The following is a 26,475-nucleotide window of genomic DNA, read 5'->3' on the forward strand; positions in this document are numbered from 1 at the left end:
AGGGGGGCTAATAATTCTGACTTCAAGTGTGTGTGTGTGTGTATTAAAAAAAATAATTGGTTCTTTTTATCACAGTGATATCTTTCACATTTATATCTTACATTTTTGACTATATATAATATACAATAATTTGGTCAGTTTTTAGAATTCGAATAGTTTACATCATTTCTAGGTTTACATCTCAGAATTCTGCTTTTCTTATAATTCTGTTCTATTGTTTATCATACAGAGAACTTTCATTAATTCATGTTCTTTTTTCTTAGTCCTTTTATTTATCAAGGGTCACCACAGCGAATGTATGGTCAAGTATTCCGGAAAATGTTTTATGCAGCAGATGCCCTTTCAGCCGCAATCCAGTACTGGGACATACACTTATTCGCACATACACACTCATACACTACGACCAATTTATTTTATTTTATTCACCTAGCGCATGTGTTTAGACTTTGAGGGGAAATAGGAGCTCTTGGAGGAAACCCACACCAACAAGGGGAGAACATGCAAACTCTACACAGAAATACCAATTGGCTTAGACAGGACTCAAATCACCGACCGTCTTGCTGTGAGGCAACAGTGCTAACCACTGAGCCACCATGCTGCCTCATTCAGAGAACATTTTATTTTTAATTATGTTTACAGCTCATTATATATATATATATATATATATATATATATATATATATATATATATATATATATATATATATATATAATTATTATTATTTTTTTTTGTGTGTGTGTGTGTTTATAGTCCTTTCAAAAAAATGTTTTAATTCTGATTGAAAAAAAAATTAATTCTGCAACAAAAGATACCCAGCGCATCATATTTTATGGTTCAGCAAAATTTTACTGTAACTAAGGCGCATGCAGTATTTCCAAAGAGCCTGGGTTGCATACTTTGTGTAGCATTATAATGAAAATACACTACCTGACAAAGTCTTGTCTATCCAAGTTTTAGGAACAACAAATAATAACTTGACTTATAGTTGATTATTTGGCATCAAAAGTGGATTATATGAAAGGCAAAGGCCTCTAGATTACATGTATTTTACCAAAATAAAATATGATCATGCCTTGACTTTTAATGATTGGATTAGGTAAGTAAGGTCTGACTTTGCTTAAGTCTGGCCTCTTAACAAAAGTAATGTACAGTATAGAAAATAAAGTCATGCTGTAGTGGAAAAATAATGAATATTGTGCATGACTCCCATGAGCTTGGAGGATTGCGTCCATACATCTGCAATAACTTAAATAACTTATTAATAAAGTCATCTGGAATGGCAAAGAAAGCATTCTTACAGGACTCACAGAGTTTATCAAGATTCTTTGGATTTATATTTAATGCCTCCTCCATCTTACCCCAGACATGCTCAATAATGTTCATGTCTAGTGACTGGGCTGGCCAATTCTTGAGCACTATGACCTTCTTTGCTTTCAGGAACTTCGATGTGGAAGCTGAAGTATAAAAAGGAGTGCTATCCTGTTGATGAATTTGCCCTGTCCTGTTGTAATGGGCAGCACAAATGTGTTGATACCTGAAGTTGTTGATGTTTCCATCCACTGCAGATCTCTCGCATGAACTAAATGTGCAGCCAGCCCATGATTTTTCCTAACCGATTACTGTAAGGATCTTGGGTCCACGCTGGTTCCAATAGGTCTTCTGCAGTATTTGTGATGATTGGGGTGCAGTTCAACAGATGATTCATCGAAAAAAATCTACCTTCTACCACTTTTCCAAATGATCAGTTATTATGTGTTGCTTTTAAAAACTGGGATTGACGACAAGACTTTTGTCAGGTAGCCCATGCCAGATGTCTTTAAAAGGTTTCTATCCAGTAGCAAAATCATCAGTTCTGTCTTTTTGCAACCATTCTACAAATTCAGTATTGGATTGTTTGTTTGGATTGGATTTCCTTTTTTATAAGTCAAGTCTGGTTAAAAGCATATGTTAAATGAGCATATATAAAGTCATATTTAACAAGTCAAATGAAGCCAGTCATGTTTGAAGGGCTTTTTTTTGTCGTAACGCGTGTTACTTCATACAGCTGCTTCCAGATCAGGCTCTTGTTCTGATGGAGATAATGCAGCATCAGGTCAAGGGTTTGCATGAAGAGCGCTTTCCGTCTCTTTCTCAGGCGGTTAATGGACTGATTTTATGACCCCAGTTTGGGTCAAGAGTCTGATATAGCGTGGGTATTTGTGTGTCAGGTGCTATCTCATATCTGGATTAGGTAAAATCATGGTAAAGGAGATGAGTTATGTAAGAGGGACGTCACTCATCACAATGAGAATGAATCTACTAATGGGGCCGATGTGGAAGGACGTGGGTCTGTCGGAGGCGGTAATGCATAATGCAGATGCTTTAAAGACTAAAGAGGTTAAATGCATAAACTGTGCCAGTTATCGAATTAAGATTAGCTGCGTCAAAGTGAGAAATGCATCCCTGTAAAAAATGCTGGCCTTCATACAATTTCTTGTTGTCCTAACACAAAAGAATTAACATAATTATTTTAACAAATTTAAGTGAATTGAGCATACAGTGTTAATTTAATTTATTTTATTATATTATAAAATTGTTAAATAATTATTATATTTATTTTATTATTTTAATAAATTTGTGTTAATGTTGTTTTAAAGGGCACCTATTTTACTATTTTTTTTCGATATTTAAGTCTTTTGTGTCTCTGAAATGAGTCTGTTATTTACTATATCTTTCATAATATTGGAAAGTTCCGCTCTGAACGCAATGTTGCTGTTTTTGTTGCCTGTGCCTTTAATGCTAGTTTTTTCAAACCACCGTTCCAATGTGCCTGTCAGAGTGTGCCTCAATCTCTGCCTCGGCTGATAATTTGATCTATTTTTTGTAAAGTTAATTCAAGCCTTTCTGCAACGATGAGTCACACAGCAGACACATACACACAACCAGGGTATGCGTTTATCTTTGCATTGTTTTTGCATGTCAAATGTGAGAGGATATACGTTAATATCCACTGCTGTGTGTAGATATTCGTTATGCTAAGGTAAAAAAAAAATGATTTAACATCCACGAACCGTGATTGAAGCTTCTTTTATAATTGTATTGACTTGCGGCTGTGGGGATAAAGTGAAGATGATAAAATCGTAGTAATTCATTCCAAACATGCATCGTTTTAAAAACAGAGCTAAACAGATCTTTTAATCCCAGTTGCTTTGTGCACGTCCTGTCTTGTTGATATGTTTATACTCGTTACTACGGAGACATGTTAATATGTGGCTGTAAATCAATTCAGTGGGTGGGGAAACCACACTCCTACGTCACGTTGTGGTCGGCCTCAAAATGGGAGGGATTTGGGTCCTATTTTAACATCAGGAAATTAAAAAAAAGAGACTTATTGTGTTTTTTATCACTCCAATTTGACTGTGGACACACTACACCTACACATAGTTCTGTCCAAACAGCTTCCAAAAGATGATTTTTATCACAGGTGCCCTATAATGATAAGTTTTCAAGATGTTGAGGAGATCCATTTTCTATTAGTTCTTGATTCAGCATAATCATAAATACAGTAGTCTTTTTTTAAAAGGGACAGATCATCCAAAAATGTGAACTTCAAACCTTCAAAAAGGGTTCCACACAATTCATTCATGTTGTCCCAACATAAATGCCTATAAAAGATTATAGGTGCAGTTGGTAATTCTTTTCAGAAACCTTTTTTGTTGTGCTGGTAGAAAGTCTCTAATTCCACTGGTAATGATAGTAATGATTAAATGCTCTAAAGGTATTTTTATCTTTTTTTTTTTTTTTTTTTTAGATTTTGGGTAAGGTATGAGACTCGGGCAGACAATTGCCATAATTCTGATAAGTAGCCCAAACTGTCTGTCAACAAATGTAGATTTGTATTTCTGCGCACCCCGTTCACGCAGATCTGCCGTTTGCACATGCACACAAGAGAGAAAGAGAGAGACAGTGACAGCAGTAAAAACAAATGCTGAATCAATACATTTTAAAATCCTGAATCAATATTGGAGTTACTTTTGCACGCTGGTGGAAGAATGAAACCAAAGCTGAAGCATTTCTTTTAGACAGGTTGTTTTAAAACTATTTTGGTCACGCAAAAGTGTAGGTTTTGTTTAATGAATTTGGCTATATGCAAGGAAGTGTCATTCAGCCACTGAAATCTTCTGGCAAAAGATTGATGTGACTATTTTCAGTTTCATAATTCCGAGTTCAGGCTGCATGATTTTAGGCCGATATTGACTCGCCGACAGGTTTTGAGAAATCGCCGACAAATGCCTGAAATCACAGGCAATTCGGTGCTCGTGCACTTGAGTGACAATCACACAGTATGAACTATCAAAGATGCGAACTAAGAGAATCGCAGATGAGTTGCCGATGCCTGTGAGATATTTGCCGTGCTAAATATCTGGAGCTGTCGGCGATTCAAATCATACCATATGAAATGAGTTTTGACTAAAAATAACATCGGCGATCGCCTACAGCCAACGAGAGAGCAGCATTCACTTGTGTGTGTGTACCTGGAGGCCAGCGGGAGGTTGAGGAAGAAGTTAAAAGTGCTCATTTTCAGTTTATTTGGACCCAAGAAATGGAGGGAAAACTAGTGGAGGTTTGACAGGAGCACTGTGTCTGTTTGACGTTTCATACAGAAAGTTAAAGTAAGTTAAGAAGAAATTGCTAATTCCCTTCAACCCAGGTGAGCAAATATGTACATTTTCTACCCCATTAAAGCCTTCTTTCTCGTTATGTAGTTAATAACAAAAGATGTACTACCTGTTTTTGGCTGTGAGGCGTAGTTTGGACGAAGTTGTCGGCGATTCTTCCTATTGTAAACTCATGCAATGTGAAAGCCCCTGTCGCCGATGCATCTTGCAGTGTAAACAAAGCAATGATGGAACACTAGCCCAGATAGCCATGCGGTGTAAAAACATCAGTGACACAACATGAAAAATCATACAGTCTGAACTCGGCATTAGGGACCTTTAATGCATCGATAATGTAGATTTTTATTTAGTTTAACAACAGAACATCAGTAAATAGCGCTATTCCGCCTAGGCTGCTTTACTGAGGTGAAGTTGGTTTTATATTTACATTGGTTCATTTTTCAACACTGACAACCTGTGATGCGCTTCCAATATTTTTACCATGCTACTCTGAATATTAGGTGCAAGTATTCATCTGAATATTAGCATGCATCTGAATAAGTATTCATCTGAATATTAGCATGCAAGTATGGCTTAGTAATAAGTGTAATTTCTGCAACCCACTGGCCAACCACTAAGCGTAAAGTAGTCGCTTTAGGACAGCGTGAGAGAGAGACCAGCGATCCTTGCATGCATGAAATATTGCACATTAATGAAAAGTTTTGTTTGCTACACAACTGCAAAAGTGCTAGATATGATAGTTTTTTGTTTTTAATTGTTGTGTTGTAAAGTACTTTAAAGTTTTCTTACTGGCGAGTGACATGGTTTAATGGGTCGTCTACTGTCATCTTTAATGTGCATGTTCTCGATATGAGGGTCTGTCTTTCAAAGATATGCTAACGGATAGCATTTTGGCAGATCACCTAATGCACCTTTAAGAGGGCTTCCACACAAAATAAGATATTTTAAACTGGCAACCATCCATTGGAAAAGCAGATATGATAGAAGTGAATGGTTACATGTTTTTATCTTTCTTCAAGATCTTCTTTTGTGTTCAGCAGGAAAAAGTCAAAATGAAGCTTGAAGGGTGAGTAAATGATAACAGATTTATCTCTGTAACATTCTGAAGAATGTGCTAATCAGCTAACCTGTTTTTTAACCACAATTCAATAAATGTAGGTGTGAATTATAAATAATTTCACTTATTTAATTAAAAAGTTTGAGAAGTCTCTCATGTGTATCCAGGTTATTCAATTTAGTAACAACTGGATTTTTATTCTTATTTTTAAAACAATCTCTAAAGCAAATGTTTTTGTTGAGATTTTATTATTTATTTTTTTTAAGTAGTAATTTATATGTTCTGTGTTTAGTGGTGTCAAAATGTTATTCAGCATTTTCACTAACTACATTTTTGTTGTTTATATATATATATGCAAGATTTTGAAATATATGACTTTTTTTGTATATGAAATCCAAATAGGGTGGCACGGCGGCTCAGTGGTTAGCACTGTATATATATATATATATATATATATATATATATATATATATATATATATATATATACACACACACACACACACACACACACACACACACACACATATTTATATACACACCACAGTTCTGTCTAGTTCTTGAATCGGATTGGCTTATAGCCGTGCGATATTCTGCGATTAACAGCACTAGTACATCCCCTTCACGCTTGTGTATTACTCCACCCAAATACAGCGACAAGCAGAGGACACTACAGTTCGACAAATATTGCAGCTGTTGGGTAACATAATGTACCTTTGAGGCTTTCACATCTGCAGTTAGGTTCATTTGGTCCGGACCAAGGGCAATCAATGACACATTGTTGCATTTTCTGCTGTTTTTGGGTCGTTTTTCAACAAACAATTTTTTAACACCCTTAGTCGAGAATGTAGTTGTTTAGATTGCAACTATGCAGTTTATTCATAAGGAATTTAGTACTGGCCACTCTTTGAATAACCAGGAGTTACTTTTTGGTTGGCCATCTGTTTCTAATGAGTCTCCTGCTTTTGCTACTGCAGACTAGTTCAGTACACAGAAAGAAAGAAAAAATGCCTGCATGTGTTTAGCATTTTTCGTTTGCGCTGCTTTTGTTTTTTTGGGGATACTTATTGTGATCTCTTGATTGCAGCGGAGAAATACTAGGAAATCTCTGTAGACTGATAATCTCTTTAGCCTTATAATCTTAAAATGTGATCAAAACCTGCTTTGTCACTTTAGATATTATGCAGGAAAATCATTCAAATACTAGCTCTAAAGTGATGTTTGAGAAGTTGGTTTCTGCTGTTCTGACGTCAGCTGCAGATGTGAATCAATGGCAGAAGGAAGTAGTTCCTCATACAAAAGTTTTTTTTTTTTGACACTCCATGTTTGATTTTCTTTTTTATACACACGATTATGACATCAAACTGTTGTATAAACGCAATATCACATTCGTAGCAGTGCGATGTGGCTGTATATCATCACTGGTGGGACACTAAGGGTGCTTTCACACCTGTGGATCTATTATTTTGTTCCAAAACAGGGATTTAAATTGTTACATTGTTGCTCTTTGTTCTTGGTGTGGTTCGCTTTGACATGCCAAAGTTTCTAAACGGACGAAAAGAGCTAAAACATGTCAAGTGCGAGTAAACTCTCCTCACATTGGTCAGAGTTTTACGGTTTGTTTTGTCAGGCTCAGCTGCCATGCATCCTTATTTGATTTATGATGATGAGCAATAAAACATTATAAGCGAAAAGCTGCGCTTTAATTTTGACTGGTGACACCCGCAGACATCGTCACCAAATATAAATCAGAGGTAAAACTTTCTCATACATAAGCGTTGACTAGAATTATGCATTATAGGCTTTACATTATAGAGAGAAATAACATAAACCAAGACTGCTGTTCAGTCAATGTTCCTAACGGATAAACAGCTCTCGGTAATAGTTCAGCAAGCTTTAACTTTTGTATTTGTCATGAAACTCACATTTACCAGTAGGAATGATGACGTACTGTCCTACTCATAATTCTCTCTATATATAGCTTATACATATCCATAATAAACTGTGATATAGCCTGGTTCAGATGGTATTGCTTTCTCACTACAATCGATCCGCTCCAGACTTCGTTTCAATCGAGCCTAGACCACCTCATTTAGGTGATCTCGGATTGATTATTTTGGTGCGGATCCGAGCACGATTGCTGGATTCACATATGCCAAACAAACCAAGCTAACTGAGGAAGCGCGCCTGGTTCTGCAACAAAAGTTTGGGTGTGAAAGCATCCTTAGACACTCGGCCTTCAGCCTTGTGTCAACGCACGCCTTCCACCAGTGCAAATATATAGCCATATCGCACTGCTACTCATGTGATATTGCTCAAATATATGAATATATTTTATATAATATATTTTTTTAAATTATATATATATATATATATATATATATATATATATATATATATATATATACATATATATATATATATATATATATATACATATACATATTTTTTTAAATTATTATAATTAATTTGATGCTGCTAAAATATTACACATTTTATACACATCTAACATGCTTTGGCAATACTGTACAAAATGTTATGACAATAAAGCAACTTATCTCTAATATATCAAACATATATGTACATATTTGTCACGTCAATTTCAATAGCAATTTTTACAATATTTTAAATGTTGCATATACGACTTCTTTTAAATTTGGGAATTAAGATATGAACTTGAATGTCATATACTGTATGTAATTCACATATTTTTCTATATGGGGAGCCACACAAACAGAAATCAAGACAGAAACCACTTTCAAGGAGAACACCACCAAACTAGAAAACACAAACAGCAGAACGGCATGACAATGAAGTTACGCAGAACATTCTAGGTTGTCTGGCCGTTGCTGTTCAGTCCCCCGAGGTGCGTTTCTTCTCAGCCGAACACAGTGGCCCGTCTTAATGTGCATGTCAGCCGCGGAGCGCTTTAATACTTGTGTTTTCAGAGGGGCTTGTCAAAGCTAACCAGAGCTCTGGAGTCTTGTTAGAAACCCAATTCCTCTTCAATTTAAGGCCTCGGCTCACCAGGGCCCACCTAACCAGCCTCTGTTAGACGCATTTGTTGGTGAAATTGAGCTGCACGGCCGATTGCAGCGGGGCATTTAGAGGCGGCCAGGGAATGAGTGGAGGTGTTTGAGATGCAAGTCAGGTCCGTGCAAGACTCGCAGGAGTAAATCTCTGTTAATAAAGTTCTGAGAGAAAGCCTCGGAAAGGCAGGGCCAGTTCTTATGCTTCTGAGAGAAAGAGAGAGGGAGTCAAACTCAAAAATTGCTTTATTGGCATGATAAATTATACAAATGTATTGCTGAAGCATTTATAAAGTTTACATAAAAAAGAGCACATATAAAAAACACATTAAACACAGTAAATAGTAGTACTAATAAAATAATAATAATATAAAAACCAGAATTACCTTTCCACCTGGAACTAACATGGATTCAAATGCCTCAAATGCCACTTTTTTTGTCACGTTCTGCATTATTTCCAGCATAATTATACAGGAGCACTCAGTAAGATGACCATAGACACACTGATATTCATTTACGTTTTTACTGATATTCAAATTGGTGGTGTCACGTTGGTGCAGTGGGTAGCACAATTGCCTTACAGCAAGAAGGTCGCTGGTTCGAGCCCCGGATGGGTCGGTTGGCATTTTCTCCCCGTGTTGGCGGGGTTTCTCCTGGTGCTCCAGTTTCCCCTACAGTTCAAACACATGCGCTATAGGTGAATTGGGTAAGCTAAATTTACCGGGTGTGTGAATGCAAGCATGTATGGGTGTTTCCCAGTGTTGGGTTGTGACTGGAAGGGCATCCGCTGTGTAAAACATATGCTGGATAGGTTGGCGGTTCATTACGCTGTTGCGAAACCTGCTTAATAAAGAGACTAAGCCGAAAAGAAAATGAATCATTGTATGATATGCAATTGATTTGGCTTAAAAGCAAGTGGGACAGCAAACATGCAAACAAATTGTGTAGATGTAGTGTACTGTAGCATACATTTAGCAATCAACATTTAAGGATAAAACAATAATAACTAATAATCAGTATGTTTACAGTTATTAATTTATAACCATTAAACATGGGGTATTTTCTGGGGTTAATAAAAAAATGGAAATGGAAAAAATTTATAAATATAGTCCCTATATATAATTATATATAAAATATGTATAAATTTACTCCATGTACTACATATGAATTGGCCACATTAGACACTGGGGTGGTTTTAGAGGGCTGGACCGATAATAAGTTAAAGTTCTGCCCACAAAATACAGGAAAAGAGCTGCTGAGCATCAGAACAGAGCTCATTAATATTCATGACCATTCCAAATATGGTCAAAACAGGGCTTTTCTGTGTATGTGGTATTTTCTGGGGTTATAAATATGCATATAAAAACTTTTTTTTTTTTAGATTTTTAACCCACATCCCAACTATGTAGATACTTAAAAATATATATTTAACATATTTAATCAATGCACTCTACGGCACTTTTAAACTGCACACGTTCAAGTGACAATTCTTGCTAATCCTGTTTATTATTTTTGAAATTATGTCCATTAGTGAGCTCACATTAAAGATATATATTTATCACAACACCAAATTATAAGATGCAGACAATTCTGTTCCTTCAGATCACCTAGACATTGCTTCATCTCCTCTCTGAAGTCATTTTTTGATGTTAAATGAAAGTGTTTAAAGCAGGACGGCCTTGCAGAGAGTAAAGAACACATGCATGCTGAGGTTGAAGACCTTGCTTATAGAGAACACACACTTTGAGAAAGAAATGCACCTCTCAAGGACATCATATCACTCAAATGAGAAAGACCAGGTTGATTTAGGTCTGTTCATTCAAATAAAGGAATATAAATTGTGTGAATTTTCTGATTTCTCTGTATGTAACAGACAGATTTTATAATAACATTTTAAAGCTGAGCTGGATTCTTATAACACTATATTTTTAATGGTGTAATAGATTAATTGATTGATTGACTGAGACTATTTAACAAAAAAAAAACATTTAAATGGACTTCCTTATCCATCTAATATAGTCTAATGTTTAAATTATGTATTATTAGTTTTTTTTTAATGAAAGTAAGATATATTTTTATGGTGTTAAAAAGCATAAATAATCATAATTCTTGTGGTATTTGTAGTAAAATTATGTTTGTATGTTGTCAATGCATTAATAATAATAATAATAATATTAATAATAATAATAATAATACAATAAGAACAATAAGAAGAGGAATACATATTATTATTATTATTATTATTATTATTATTATTATTATTATTATTATTATTATAAAAAATAAAAAAAAATATTATTATTATTAATCATAATAAAACATGGGTTGTATTTTTATAATTTTTTTTCCTATTTTATTAACATGTAAACAAGCATGCTTTAAATATTTAAAAAATTAAGTATTCTCAAACAATCAGACTTTATCTTTTTCTTTTGGTGACTTCAAAACATGCAGTGCAGTATTACACTTCTTATGTGATGTTAAATAAAAAATAAAAAAAAAAAGAATGTAAACCCCCTGAGTTTTGCTAAATGTTAGGAAAGGCTCTCATTCCCCTCTCATATTTGAAGTTCATATGAATGTAGAATGTGTTGTTATGTGCCTGCATGAGCTGAGAACATATATTTCTCTGTCATTTCTTTTTCAGTAAGAACGAGCCTGTGTTGACTGGATGAGCTTAAATCTGACTTGAGGACCCTTTCCGTTTGCCGAGGCTGTGGATTAAAGGTAATGATGTTGTAAATAACACTCTCTACACTGACTAGACTATGACTGTCTGTGCTAGTCTGGAAAAAAAATTAATAAATGCTCAAACATTTCCTAAAAGTTCTTCATCCACACTGAAATAATTGAAAAGGGTTTAGCCCTTGTATTCCGTGTGCATAAGAGGGGCACGAAACACCAAAACACATTTTTGAGGTGTTAACAGTCATATATGTGTCCCACGCTGCTAAAAACATTATTAGGACACATATTTTTCACTAAAAAGTGGAAATTGGTTGTTTTTTCGTTATTTTGCTGCAGTGAAGGTTTTGTTTTAATTTTCACTCTATGAGAGTGCAGCTGGACTCACGTGTGGATTACAGTGCATGCGACGTGCCATAGAAATACGTGTCTAAGGAACATTGTTTACCCGAGAGCTTTTCTCATGTAGAAATGATAAAATCCGGATTTGCTGCTCGTCTCCTCTTAATAAAGACGCGGATCCAGTTGGTGTTGATTGTCCTGTCTCTACAGATTTGGTAAGAGAGTGACTAGTGGTCTTTGTTTGTTTATTCAGAGGCAAAGTTAGTTGGTATGGCCAGCAGTACTCTTTCAGGTATTAAAGACGGACCTTAGTTAAATGATTTCTAAGTTAAGAAAGTTTACCGTAAGTTAAAAATCTGCTGTAAATGCTGCTCTCCCGAGTGTAAACCTGTAAACACCACAACCAAACTTACCGTTGTGGACACACATGGGTTTCTGATGCTACCTTCCGAGAGCATGTAAGTTACAGAGAAATGCGGAGGTTTTTTTTTTCTCGCATTCGCCTTGCGGTAACAAACATTATGAAAAATACACGCTTTTAGCAGTTCCTCGAATCAAATATCTCGTTTGTCACGATGGGCATGAATGAAATTGCTACATTAAAGAGCCAAACTGCAGTAAAATTCACTATTTAATAATTCATTCATTCATTTTCTTGTCAGCTTAGTCCCTTTTATTAATCCGGGGTCGCCAAAGCGGAATGAACCGCCAACTTATCCAACAAGTTTTTTACACAGCGGATGCCCTTCCAGCCACAACCCATCTCTGGGAAACATCCACACACACACAACGGACAATTTTAGCCTACCCAATTCACCTGCACAGTCTTTGGACTGTGGGGGAAACCGGAGCAACCGGAGGAAACCCACACAAAGGTAGGGAGAACATGCAAACACAGAAACGCCAACTGAGCCGAGGTTCGATCCAGCGACCGAGCGACCTTCTTGCTGTGAGGCGACAGCACTACCTACTGCGCCACTGCCTCGCCCTATTTAATAATAATTTGATTAGTGATGTCCCTGTAAACACAGTCATTGTCTTTTTCCTCTGCTTCTATGTTTTGTTTTGCCTGTTTGAAAATCAGTTGGTGCCCAAACCGACACTCGCATTTTTATGCGAATTTTTACGGACCATGCCTTTTTATTTTACCATGCCTTTGTTATTTTATTATTAATTACTTTCAGAACTTAATTGCGTGTTGGCATTGTCTTTTGAGGTGCAAGTTTATTAAATAAGGAAAAGATTCACTAAGCTTCTCCTACCTCAATAAATTAACATTTTTACTTTGATGTTTGGCGCCAGTTAATCAGGAAGTGACAATTTTGTTCTCTTGTTTTGGACGGGAACGCTGCTTTATTTGAACGTCTTTTATGCCATATTTCAGTTTTGCACATAAATATAGGATCCAATCTTTGGATGGAAACATAGCTATTGTCTATTGTATAAGTATTATGGCCTCATTCAATATAACATCACAATCCGTAACAACGTTCACAAACATTTTCATTGTCTAAAAACACAGTATCAGTTTAGACAGAAGTCGAAAAAGGTAGGAAAAATCCTTTTTTTTTTTATGAAAATGTATTAATTTATTTTGCATCCAGTGAAAAAAAAAAGCTTTATGAAACAAATATTATATTTTCGTTGTCTCAGTGCGGATGAAAGGCCAAAATGTAGTGAAAAAAAAATGTCCTTTTTTGTATGAAAACTTATTAAAATGGACATTAGTTTCGTATCCAGTGTATAATAGCTTTATGAAAGGAAATGAGGTGGAAATATTAACATTTGCCATAAGAATACAGCATTTGCCAAAATATATGCTTTCCGTATTACACAGCCATAAAGATCACAAGTCCTGCATAAAAGCACAATAAGTCCATGTGCACAAGTGTTACTTCAGGTCTGTGAACCGGCATGTCCACTGAAGCATATGCGCTCATTCTCCTCAGTGTTAATTCAGCACTGCAACCCACAATTAAACTCTTCCAGTCAAGCATAACCCGACAAGCATGTTTTCTACTTCTTTTTTTTTTTTTTTTTTTGGTGACAGAACATCATATTTCCGTGTTAAGCAGCTTGTCCTGCCATGTCTCGCTTTCTCTGAGAGTGATGACGGTGTCGAAGGATAAAGTTAAAAATGTGATCAAGTGTCATGGAGTTTGTGGTTTTTCAGAGCGTGTAGGAGGACCACCACTGGTAAATATAGACATACTGACAGAGAGAATCAGGGGACAGATGAGAGACTGCAGAAAAAGATGAGGTGGAGATGATATACTGTAGAAAGGAGGAAAAATACAATAGAAGGAAATGCAATAAAAAATGAAGCCCGAAAGAAAATGTGAATGTTTAGAGACTGGCTTTTTCACAGCTCGGGAGATTTAAAGCAACCTTTCAGACCCAAGAATGAAAATCCTGTCATTGTTTGCTCAAACTCATCTTCTAAAAGCATATGGCTTTCTTTCATAGATGAGGGAGAAATAAAAATAGAGGGAGACATATAAAGGTTTACCATATCATCTGTGTGCTAGCCGATATCTAATGATTGCTTGATTATGAGATGGATATGTTCTTGCACATTATCAGTAAGTTAAAATATACAGTTGAAGGCAATATTATTAGCCTTCCTGTGTAGTTATTTTTCACGTCACAAGTGATGTGGATCAAAAAATTTGATCAAGACTTTTTTCACAGTATTTCCCTATTATTTCTTCCAGAGATATTCGTATTTCTTTAAGTGTGGCTGAAATAAAAAAAAAAAGTATATTTTAATGTCAATATTATTAGCCCTATCAAGTTTTTATTTAATTTTATTATTTTTTTTATTGTCTACAGAATAAACCACTGTTGTTGTGTCTAATTAACCTAACTTGTCTTATATATATAAAACTCTCTCTCTCTCTCTCTCTCTCTCTCTCTCTCTATATATATATATATATATATATATATATATATATATATATATATATATATATATATATATATATATATATATATATATACATATATAGATAGATAGATAGATAGATAGAGAGAGAGAGAGAGAGAGAGAGAGAGAGAGAGAGAGAGAGAGAAAGAGAATTACCTCCACAACAAATACATAAAATAATCATTGGGAAAGTTCTTACTAGTATTTTCTCACAAACGAGATCTGCTCATGTCTGTCACTGTGCTGTTTATCTGACGCAGCCGAAGATTGAGGCGCACTCTGACAGGCACGTGGGAACGGTGGGCGGGGAGAACTAGCATTAAAAGCACAGGCCACAAAAACAGCTTCTGAACTGTGTTCAGACAGAAAAATCCAATGTTCTGAAAGGTGTAATAAGTAATCTGATAGGTGTTTTGATCTTCTGGAGACACAAAAAAATGCATCTTAAATCTTGAAAAAGGGGTAAAACAGGTGCCCTTTAAGTTTACAAAGAAAAGTACAATTATTTTATTCGGTTTAAGTTCTGCCTGATATAATCAGTTTGAGTTACTCTAACTATTTTCATTAAGTGAAAGTAACTTTTGTTTTTTAATTACAAGCTAAAACTAACTTATTCAAGTTAGTGATTTTTACTTTTACAGTGTAGTAAAGCCTTTAAATCGTACTATAAGGTGAATTCTACCCAGAAGGCATAGGATTGACATTGTACTCCAATGTCATGGAATACTGGAATTTGTTTTGAAATGAAATCGGTTTAACGCCAAAACCCAACGTCAGACTTACGTTAATGTCCAACCTCAAACAGACGTTGCTTTGTGATTACTTTCCAACGCAACCTAAAAACAACAAAATATCAACGTCTAATGATGTTGTGTGGAAGTTACCAAAACGATCTCTATCAGATGTTAGATTTTGGTTGCCATACCTGATGAGCAAATGTCAGTTTTATTACATCAATATGGCGTTGATTTATGATGTTGGCTCGACGTTGGATTTTGGTCACTTTCCAACATAATATAAAATCAACAAAATACCAACATCATTTCACGTCATTATTGGATGTCAAAATAACATTGTCCTTAAACACTGGCAACCTAAATCTAACCTTAAAGTCCTATGACATTGTGTGTCTGCTGGGTAGTATCTTCCAAAATTACTAGTAAAATTGTATGTTCTGTCATCATGGCGAAGACAAAAAAAAAATAAAAAATTGTTCTTAAAACTGTTATATTTAAAAATGTGTTGAAAAAAATGTAAAAAAAAAAAAGTCATAACCTTTGTGAATTCAGTAAGAGCAAACAGACACAATGCACATCTTTCATGTTTATTTATTTATACACCTTGGAGTCATATTTCAAATATATTTTTCCTCTAAAATAGTTCATTACATGACAGAGAATATACAACATCCAGCACTACAAGTTGCTCTTTCACTTGTGCACCGGTAGAGCTAAAAACAAACAAACAAATATACATATGAACGGAAAAAAAAAAAATAAACAAAGAAACAGAAACAGTCTCTCTAGTCTGAACGCTTTGCATATGATGCTGCAGTCGGTCAGATCTGCATCGTCCACTAATGGTCAGTTCAACAGCACATTCAGCACTGGGGGAGGATCTATTCTGTGACAGACCTTCAGGTGTGCTAAGGAATTCGATTTTTTTTATATTTATAATAAATGTGAGTTAATCAATAATAAAACAACATCTCAAGGTCATATTTAAAAAAAATTTGTTTGTTACCTCATTAAATAAAATTTAATAATAAACATTGACATATTAGTCATAGGCAGCCTTTAAAAATTACATGTTTTTTTTTCATCCCATTTGTTATATATATATATATATATATATATATATATATATATATATATATATATATATATATATATATATATATATATATATATATATATATTATGAAAAATACTAAAATTTTTAAAAATAAGATAAAAACTTGAGAATAAAACCTGTTTAATGAAAATTTTAAGCAGACTTCATTTTTTCTGTGCACATGGGTCAATGATGAAATTCTGTTTTTGTTTTTCACATCAAATTATTCATTTATTCTTCTTCTTTTCGGCTTAGTCCCTTTATTAATCAGGGGTACCCACAGCAGAATTAACCGCCAACTTATCCAGCATATGTTTTACGCAGCAGATGCCCTTCCAGCGACAAACCATCACTGGAAACACCCATATATTCTCATTCACACACATATACTATGGGCAATTTAGCTTACCAAATTCACATACTGTATATTCACCTGTGTGGGGGAAACTGGAGCACCCGGAGGAATCCTACGTGAACGCGGAGAGAACATGCAAACTCCAAAGAAATGTCAACTGACCCTAGCCTAGGCTCGAACCAGCGACCTTCTTGCTGTGAGGCAAGAGTGCTACCCACTGCGCCACAGTGTTGCCTCATCAAATCAAATTTACAATTTAATTTGATATATCCTTAATTAACGCAATCTCTCTTTTGTGAAAATGTCAAAAATAAAGGTTCCACCATCATGCAGTGTAACAGATATATCAGTGTACAAATGAAAAACAACATACTTTTTCTGACCTGTAAGATTTTCCGGTAAAAATAAAATATAAAAAAAAATAATAATAATAATGCTGACAAATTGGTAAAAAACCGAGTGCTTTGAAGAAAACGTTAAAAAGCCTAAAGAATTGTATCACTTGCTCTAGATTACTCAGGGGATGTTTTTGCCCCACAAATTTTCCCCTTCAGTTGAAAACGGACCGCTTTAACATTTCAAATGACAATAAATTTTTCAGGTCTCCAATGTAATCTTTACAAATACAGTCATCAATTTTGCTTTGACGATAAATAATTAAATAAATAATAAACAACATACTAATTACAAAAATATAAAGAATATTAATACACCTTTACTTGTGTAATTTATTTTAGGGAAGAAATATGACCTTGATATGTCTTTTGTGAGGTTTCCCCATATGTATTTTTATTAGATACAGTAAAACGCAGTAGTCAGTATCTCGGAAGGAAGGTGGCAGTAAGATTAGTATTTATTAGAATTAAAATGGGACTGCTGACAGGAAATGACATTTCTAATGGTACATTCTACTATGTCTACTCCAACTGATAATGCATGAGGACATGAGTCTTATGCTGGGTTCACACCAAGTGCGGAGCACTGCATTATTTGCTTTTGTTTAGTCATAGGATGTTTTTCTCTTGAATTATTTGAACTTGCACAACAGACACTATTGAGGAATTTGTAACAAACACTTTGTGCATAATTCACCTTTATTCTTGTTTGCATTGAAATTGTGTGTAATCTACTCACATGAATAATAAATTCTGCATTTGGTGTGAACCCAGCATTACATTTGGACACATCAATGATAGATGAAAAGTGCGTAACATGTCACATTTTGAGATTTCTGACAATAGCTGGGTGTTCATCATAACTTGAAGCAACTCCTTTCAACGCACAATATGGAAAATTGAAAATCTCAATAGCGAATATGTGTTTCCATCAAGTTGTTATGCTAGGTTCACATCAGATGCAAAGAATTGTCACTTGCTCTAGATTACTTAGGAGATGTTTTTTTTTTTTTTTTTTGCCTCATACAATATTTTACGTTGAGTTTAATTTCTTGAACTTGCACGGAAGATGTGATTAAGGCTAATTCAGGGTTTGTGGCAAACACGTCATGCATTCCACATCATCTCCACCGCCTGGCGTAAACTTCTGCAATTTGTTTTTGTTGCCATTGTACATAATCTACTTGCCGTGAATATTTAAATTTGCATTTGGTGTGAACCCAGCATTAGAGCAACTGACTGTAGTATTGGTAACCTAGTAACCAACAGTAAACAAGACACCATCAGCAGAAACAGCTGATTGTTTACTACGTCAGAGTTTATTCTGCAAATGTGATGCTATCTCTCATTATTCATATTAACACTTTCCACACAAGTTCAAAACCTGCATTTTTTCAAATTTAGGGAATTTTATCTGAAATTATCATTGTGATACTTCAAAATGTGCATTAACACAGAGTGAAAAACCAGCTAATCAAAATTGGACTTCTCAACTGTGGATGATGCCACTGAATACTAATGCCTCTTTAATTGTTCTGCAACAAGATGTGCTCACTCTTCATAATTCATAAAGACAACGGGTTTAGATATCGGCTTCACATAGCAACATAATAACAGAATACGAGTGTCTGTTCGGCAGGAATAAAACTATGCAAAATTATGTCAAAGATGAAAACTTCTTTGAAAACGTTTTTATATGAATTTACATGTATTATTATTATTTTTTTTTATTGCCAACTTGTAAGGAACATGTAACAACTTACAAAAGGACATTTCCCTCCTAAAATTAAGCAAAACTTCTCAAACTTTGGAAAAATGTGTAAAACTTTATCACAAATGCAAATTAGGGGCGTTTCCATTAACCCTTTCACGCGTGCGATCACACCGGTGTGATCAGCCTTGACTGGTCCCTGAAGCATTAGATCACACCTGTGTGATTAGAGCATTTAAAGCGCACATCAACTGTTAAAATTCTAACCTGATGGCATGCGCTGAAGCACAGAAAGAGGTGTGCAGCGCTAGTCATAAATCACAATTTATTCATACTTTCAAACAAATGCCAAACATTTATTTTAGGTTTCAGATATTCAAATACACATAACTAGAAGCAAAACTGACCATTTAGGGTTTCCAAAATACATGCGGATATCTATGGAGATGGCAATAATAATTATTTTTCAATATGACCGGATGATGTGTTTTATTCATGTAAGATGCACACTGTTTATGCTACTAAAACATTTTCTCTACTCCTCTCCCAGATAAAAAGTTGCTTACCTTCATGTATTTCCAAAGAAAATTAAAAATGAAGGTAATAACGTATTAACAAACATGACAAAGATCCAGCAGCTCGTATCTCTCCTGCGGTTGTTCCTAGAAGGGATACAGCTGCAATTGGAAGTCAACGAGAAGTATTCATATTATTTATTAAATTACACATTCATTTATTAGCATGTACCGCTACCTCGACCCTAAACCCAAACCTCATGGTAATGTAAAAATATTATTTGTTGTACAGTGTCACAAAAACGATGCTATACTGACGTGAGTATCCTCAGCTGTATCCCATCTAGACTTTACCGTCTTGCAGAGAGGGAGAAGTCTAGATGGGATACAGCTGAGGACGCTCGCTTTAATATAGCGAAAAATTTGTGATGCTGTACAACAAATAATTATTTTACATTACCATAAACAATGGGTTTCGTGTTGCGGTAGCAGTAGATGCTAATAAATGAATGCGTAATTTGATAAATAATATAAGTACTTCTTGTTAATTTCTGATCGCAGCTGTATCCTTTCTAGCAACGACAACGACGCCTATTATCTATCATATAATACATAATATGATCATTATTAAGCTGTGTTCTATCGCATAATTTAGAATCGAAGTATCAGAAATTATTAGAAAATGTGTCAATATTTACAGAAAAGGGCAAAAAGAAACAAAATTTGATATATACATAGATCATTAGGGCTGGTGGATCACGTGAAAATCTTGATGTTACGTCATGGGAACTGTAGACCACAATGGATTCTAAGTAACGATCACAAAAAAATACAAATTTAAAACTCACGTGTGAAAGGGTTAAGTTTTAAGAGCAGCTGACGGTAATATTGGTAACCTAGTAACCAACAGTAAACAAAGCAAGCATAATGGAGTCACATGGGTGTAAATGCTCAATACGTCAGAGTTTATTCAGCAAATATGTTTCCATCTCATATTATTCACATTTTTAAGTCCAAAACCACCTAAAAATTCTCAAATTAAAGTATAATTATTCAAAATTTGGCATTTCCATCACTCATTTCTCATGCGATACTTTAAAATGGATGCACATTAACACAAGGCGATGGAAACCCAGCTCATGAGAGTCTGTGATTAAGTTCACTAAACACCCCTCAATGTCAATGTGTTTGTTGTATTCTGCAATTATAGTTGCATGTATGCGAATGTGCCATCGTTCACAAACGTCTACACATCCCCAGCTTTTTAGTGCCATTTACAATATATTAAACTAATTTGATAACGCTAATATTATTAAGCCAAGCACTCTAGCTCTGCTTAGGATCCATTCTAATTTCTGCACATTTATAATGCAGGGAAAAAAAAGGCCTGCTAGTATGACTTGACATTCGAATTAGATTTACATTCACATTCATTTGTTCATCAACAGGGGTTATGATGCAAATCCTGTGATACTGTATAAAAACACTTCCATCATCATCATCATATATTGCACATTATTTAAATAATGCCGTGTTTACAAGCTCTGTCTGAATAAAACAATCAGAATTGGTCTGAACGCAAAACCAAGCATTGACAGATGTGGATGATGGGTAACACAAGAAATAATACGTCGGAAACATTTGGATGGCGTAACAATCTCGTAACATACCCCCTCTGTTTATTATTTCACTCTCGTTCTCCTTCTTGCTTCAAATCGAGTCGTTTTTGTCCTAGTAAACCTAACACGGCCTATAAACAATAGCGGATTATACATGACATGTAGTGAAGGCATTGTGCAAGAGTTCGGTTACGGTAACATACACGAGGAACAGTATTAGAGCCGCGGGAGTGTCTTTAACTGTAGGAGAACCTGGACTGGGGCTGAAGTGTTCCAGGTCTTGTCCCCTGTTACCTATGGATTTACCTGAGGAGCGAGTCTATGATAATCTCTTCAACAGCGACAGACGTACGCCACGTTGGGATAAATATGGTTCTGGTTAAATATGAGCGTGGGCGGATATTACAAGCTGGAAAAATGATCGTTATGTTTGTAAACAGACTTACCTTAAAGCTCCACCATCAATGGAACCTACGACTTATGAGTAATACTAGAGCAAAGCAATTGAAATATATACTGTATATATATATTTATATATATGATTGCACCATAACATCTAAGCATACGCAAATCTGGACACTCAAACAGAGGCACAAATGGTTCCTTCTTCTTTTTGTTTGTCATATGCTCTTATTCTTTTCTTGTGGTGATGAGAGATGGGATGAAGCTAAGGGGAGTACTTGAACTTTTCAGAAAGGACCGAAAACACACGCACGCACAGTCTTGGTATTTTGCTCACACTGTTGCTTGAAGATCTGACATTGCGTATTGCTACTGAACTGTAACCATGTGCTTGAATGTTATTTTCTGTCATGTGACTTGTTTAAAAACAAAAAAGAGCTTGAGGGAGGGTGGCCTATGTTTGTTTAACAATTAAGGTATAGGAAATTAATTCATAACAACATATTGCACGTGAGCCTGAAATACTGGCATCCTTCACTTATGCTGCATTCCATTCAAAGTCAGCACATTTTATTTTTAAAGGTAAGCGGTTGTAAACAATTTATATGGGCTGAATTAAAACAAATTAAATTTAGTAATGTTCTTAGTTTAAATTCAGTCCATATACAATGTTTGCAACCACTTACCTTAAAAAAAATTCATAAATCTAGTCAAAAAAATTTTTCAGTGCCTTAAATTGCCTAAAATTTGTAAGATAATCTATAAATGAGAAAATAAACTGCTACTGTTTGCTTGTGATATCATTGCTTGATTGTCAAAAAAAGAAATTCCTTAAAGCTTTGATATATTTCAAATGGAATTGAGGAATGAACTGAAATGACTTCAAATCTGGCCAAAACAACGTTTGAAAGCTCACCAAAGCAATCTTTGTGAAGAGAGGAGCATGTGATATGATTGATCGCCGATGGACTCTCATCTGTAATCAATAATCCAATCAGATTGATTCAAACCTAAAGTAAATAGACAGATTTTACCCAACGGCCTTATCTTCATTTTGGAAAAATCCCCACTTCCACCTCATCTCCTCCTTTCACCAGGGAGAGCTCCTGAGACCTACCTGATCTCGGGCCTCTTATATGCTTATTGACCAGGCGGGAGCCCTGGGCTCAATTATCTCCGAGTTCAGGGTTCTCTCCCAGGACAGCATTTCAAACCTTCTTACAGCATCAAGCAATATCTAAGTGTGAACTCTTGAATTGAAGGAGTTCATTCCGAATCCTAAACACCTTTGAGCTACAATTGCTTTACAGAGAGATTTTCTTTTTTTATCTGTAACATTCAATTTCTAAAAAGGGATACACCAAAATTCTGCACCAAAACCAAACTTGAACCTGAAACCAAAAATGCTCTGTAATATATTTATTTTTACTTTATTAAATAGTGTTAATACTAAATATAACTTCATAACTTAGACTACAATGACTTTTAAAAACACAAGCCAAAATAATAATCACATATTATTCAATTAATAGGCGTCATTTTACCAGCGTTACCATGACAGCACAATAGCATTGTTGCAAGCAGCAGGAATAATTACTATTTCAAGAGTTCATACTTGGCAATTGTTCAATCAAAATTTGCAGATTTGGCATGCTGTCCCGGGAGAGAACCCTGAGCGTGGATATATTTGAGCCGAGGGCTCCTACCAGGTCATGTAGTTTGACGGGGGTTCGAAATAAGGTAGGTCTCAAGAGCTCCTGGTAAAGGAGAAAAGCGGGAGATGGGGTGGATGGGGAGTTTCTTCAAAAATGAAGATAAGGAAGGTAAGATGAATGGGCTTATTTATTGAAGGCTAGAATTCATCTGAGTGGTCTAGCAATGATATCTGATTGGACTAGCAATGATTATTGATGCAAGGCCAACCTCGATTAATCATATCACATGCTTCTTTCGAAATTAGTTTATAAAACTTCATATAGTAGTTCTGTCAGCGCATTATTTGAGCATTATTTTGCTTTTTTTCAGTTCAAGCTTAGCTAAGTATGGGTTCATGAACAGAATATCTACTGAGAAGAATCAAGAGCTATTTTTAACTTGTTAGAGAGTTCAAAAACAGTATATAGTCCATCGTTGCCCTCAAATGAAGAACCAAACAGAACTTAATTTAAACTATACAAGGGCCATTAGAAACCAAATTGGAGGATAAATGATGCTACACAGTGCTAGCATTTGCTCTGCAGGTGTTCAACTATATGCAGTTACTGTTTGTGAATTTGCTAAAAATGTTTTATCATCATTTGATGTAGGAACTTTGACCAGCTGATGTGTTTTCTAAAGAGTTAAAGTTTACGTTAACCTGGGTGGATCTCACCATCTTGATTAAGTGACTTTGAGGAAATCTATTGCAATTTTCCAGGTAGGAAGTTGTAAAGCGAGAATTTGGAAGTAAATGGAATGCAGCATTGTTGTAGGATGCTTCGACGCTAATGAACCAACTTTTAGGTCAACCATCTCAAAACTTCTAAACAATAAAAGGTTTAATAAAGAGCTTGCACATTGGTGCGAATTCTCTCTTACCCTATTCAAAATAACATTCTTGAACATTAAAGCCAAGAGTGCAGTTTGTCTGTCCAGAGGCGTCCATCTGTCATGTGCCCATATTCACGAAGACGAGAGCGTTCATTGCAGTCAGAGGTACAGTCCTATTGCTGATTGAGAACGGCAGACCCAACGAGTCAACATTCTCCCGGCAGTTTGATTGAAGCTAAAGTGATCATTCTCTTAAGTTTGTCCAGGTGCTTTGTGGATCTTGTAGATTGAGGGTGAGGTAACTGATGCTTTTCTTGTCCAGAATTCACATTGTGTTGTTTTTCCAAAACCAAATTCCACCTCGTAACAAAACTGAACAGCAACGCAGCAGTGGCACGCGGTTTCTGGTAATGAAAGCCAAACGACAAGAAGTGTACAGCAAATCCAGACTGACGGAATACTACGTAAAGGAACCCAAAATACTACCAAAAAAAGATATAAATTTGTGCTTCTTTAGTTTCACATTGTCATAGTCCTAGAAGTTGCAGTTGGAATTCATCTTAAGTCTTTGCTGCAGCTTGATACTTTCCAAAACAGTATATCATATACACGTGCATGTACAGATCCATCAGTAACTCTGTCAGTCCATTCCTCGCCGTTATTCCTTGCATTTCTAAGGGAATCACATCTCCATGCACTTGAGTCCGTGGAAAGAGTTGTTTCATTTGGGGAAAGGGCGTTCCTGTCGCTCTTTTAGCCACCTATTCATCCTGTAAGCCCTCCGTCATCTTTGGTAACAGTTGACACTTTGGCGTGTCAGATACATACACTGGGAAAACAGGACGAGTGAGGTCATGTCAAAATAAATCCCAATATAAACTGAGGCTATGCTTATAAAAACGTAAAAGGTGCCACATAGCAGATATAAGCTCAACAAGTGACCATAAAGATGACGAGAAAGAAAAAGTAGACATGGTGTGAAGGCAAAACAAACAGGAATCACAGGAGGAAATGAGGGAGGCAGCAGCAGGAATGGTGGTCACGTGTCGGGGCAGTAGTTATTGCTGCCGCAGGGGACGTCCTACGCTGGCGGTGTGTGCTCGGGGGTCATTTGTATCATCTGAGGAGGAACGTCAGGCAGATTGTACTGAGCAGCTGAACCATCACAGGAAGAAGGTGAAGGTTCTGGTGTGTCCCAGACAGAACTGCTGTAAACATAAAGAGAAAAACTCTATTACACTCTTTACACTATAAATGATTAACTTTTGAACATTTGGCCACTTTATATTGACAATATGACAAGTAAGTAGGGATGTAACGGTATTGTAAATACCGTCATACCGTAATAGCAACTTTTTTCAATATTACCGTAGTCGCATGACTCGATAAAACTATAGGTCTTCTGAGAAAATCCTTTGCGGTCTGTTGTCGCTTCAGATCCAGTAATGCGGAAATGAAATGTGCTGCTAGTAGCAGGGATGAAAAAGAGCTGGAAATGATCTAACCTAAAGCAGGTTTTAAATCGGATGTGTGGAAGCATTAAGGGGGGGTTGGGGGTGTTGTTATCGCCGCGCGTGTACTGAATAGCGGTGTTGTCACTTGCGTTCTGATCAGCTGTGTTGTCGCGCGCGTACTGTAAAGCGGGGGGGGTTGAGCGTGCATACTGAAGGGCGGGACGGAGGTCATCATGATCATTTTGGAAGGGCACTTTCTATCCAAGACTAAAAAGGGCATGTGCACTGCACAGGTTGAGCCCTATGTGTGCACGTGCCTGCAAGTTGGGACATACGACTAATAACAGTCATGGGGACTGCAGAAACACAGCACACTATTCAGATTGATGCAGACATTGACTTGTACCGCAAAGAGACCTCTATCTCACTCATGGCTTGTCCTCTCAAGTGGGGGAAAGACAATGCACAACGTTACCCACTGCTGTCAACCTGGGCCAAGTCATATCTCTGTCCCAGAAACCTCAGTCCCAAATGAGAGGGTTTTTATTCTGTTGCAGGGGACATTGTAAATACCCAGAGATACCAGCTTTTACCAGATTATAGTTATATGATAATTTTCCTTGTGAGTAAGTGAGTGATTAAATGTTGAATGTGATGAGTTTTCAACAATACTAAATTGAAACTTTATTTTTTTTACATGGTTTAATATTTTTTTGTTATTAACATTGAAAAATTGAAGTTCCTGTTTGAAAGCTTACAGATAGATGGCTAATTTGTATGTCATTAACACTTTTGGCACTTTTTTGAGGTATTTTCATTAGTTTTGTTTTTCTTGTAAATGAGTCAATAAATACCGTACCGTGCCATTCATACCGAGGTATTACCGTACAGTGAAATTCTGAAATTCTTACATCCCTACAAGTAAGCATTCTGGAGGCAAAGGGGTGCTGTAAATGGGGGGGTTA

At 35.8% G+C, this 26,475-nt stretch overlaps 2 protein-coding genes across 3 annotated transcripts in view; one reads left to right on the forward strand and one right to left on the reverse strand.

Moving 5' to 3' along the window:
* The window catches only part of LOC147834296 (uncharacterized), a 340,821-nt gene that overhangs the window by 296,197 nt on the left and 18,149 nt on the right, over nucleotides 1-26,475 (forward strand). Inside the window, exon 5 of the mRNA XM_087279750.1 lies at nucleotides 11,392-11,471. Within this exon, the coding sequence (XP_087135876.1) occupies nucleotides 11,392-11,419 (28 nt within the window). The 3' untranslated portion in view covers nucleotides 11,420-11,471. The remainder of the gene's footprint in view (nucleotides 1-11,391; nucleotides 11,472-26,475) is intronic.
* mdga1 (MAM domain containing glycosylphosphatidylinositol anchor 1) overlaps nucleotides 20,453-26,475 on the reverse strand; it is a 409,026-nt gene continuing 403,003 nt past the window's right edge. The window contains exon 18 of one of the 2 annotated variants that reach the window (XM_087279741.1): nucleotides 20,453-25,264. In XM_087279741.1, coding sequence (XP_087135867.1) covers nucleotides 25,173-25,264 — 92 coding nt within the window. In that variant the 3' untranslated portion in view covers nucleotides 20,453-25,172. The remainder of the gene's footprint in view (nucleotides 25,265-26,475) is intronic. The other variant, XM_087279742.1, reaches the window with a different exon arrangement.

This window comes from Danio rerio, chromosome 13, assembly GCF_052040795.2.
Source record: "Danio rerio strain M-AB ecotype USA chromosome 13, GRCz13ab, whole genome shotgun sequence".
Taxonomy (NCBI): domain Eukaryota; kingdom Metazoa; phylum Chordata; class Actinopteri; order Cypriniformes; family Danionidae; genus Danio; species Danio rerio.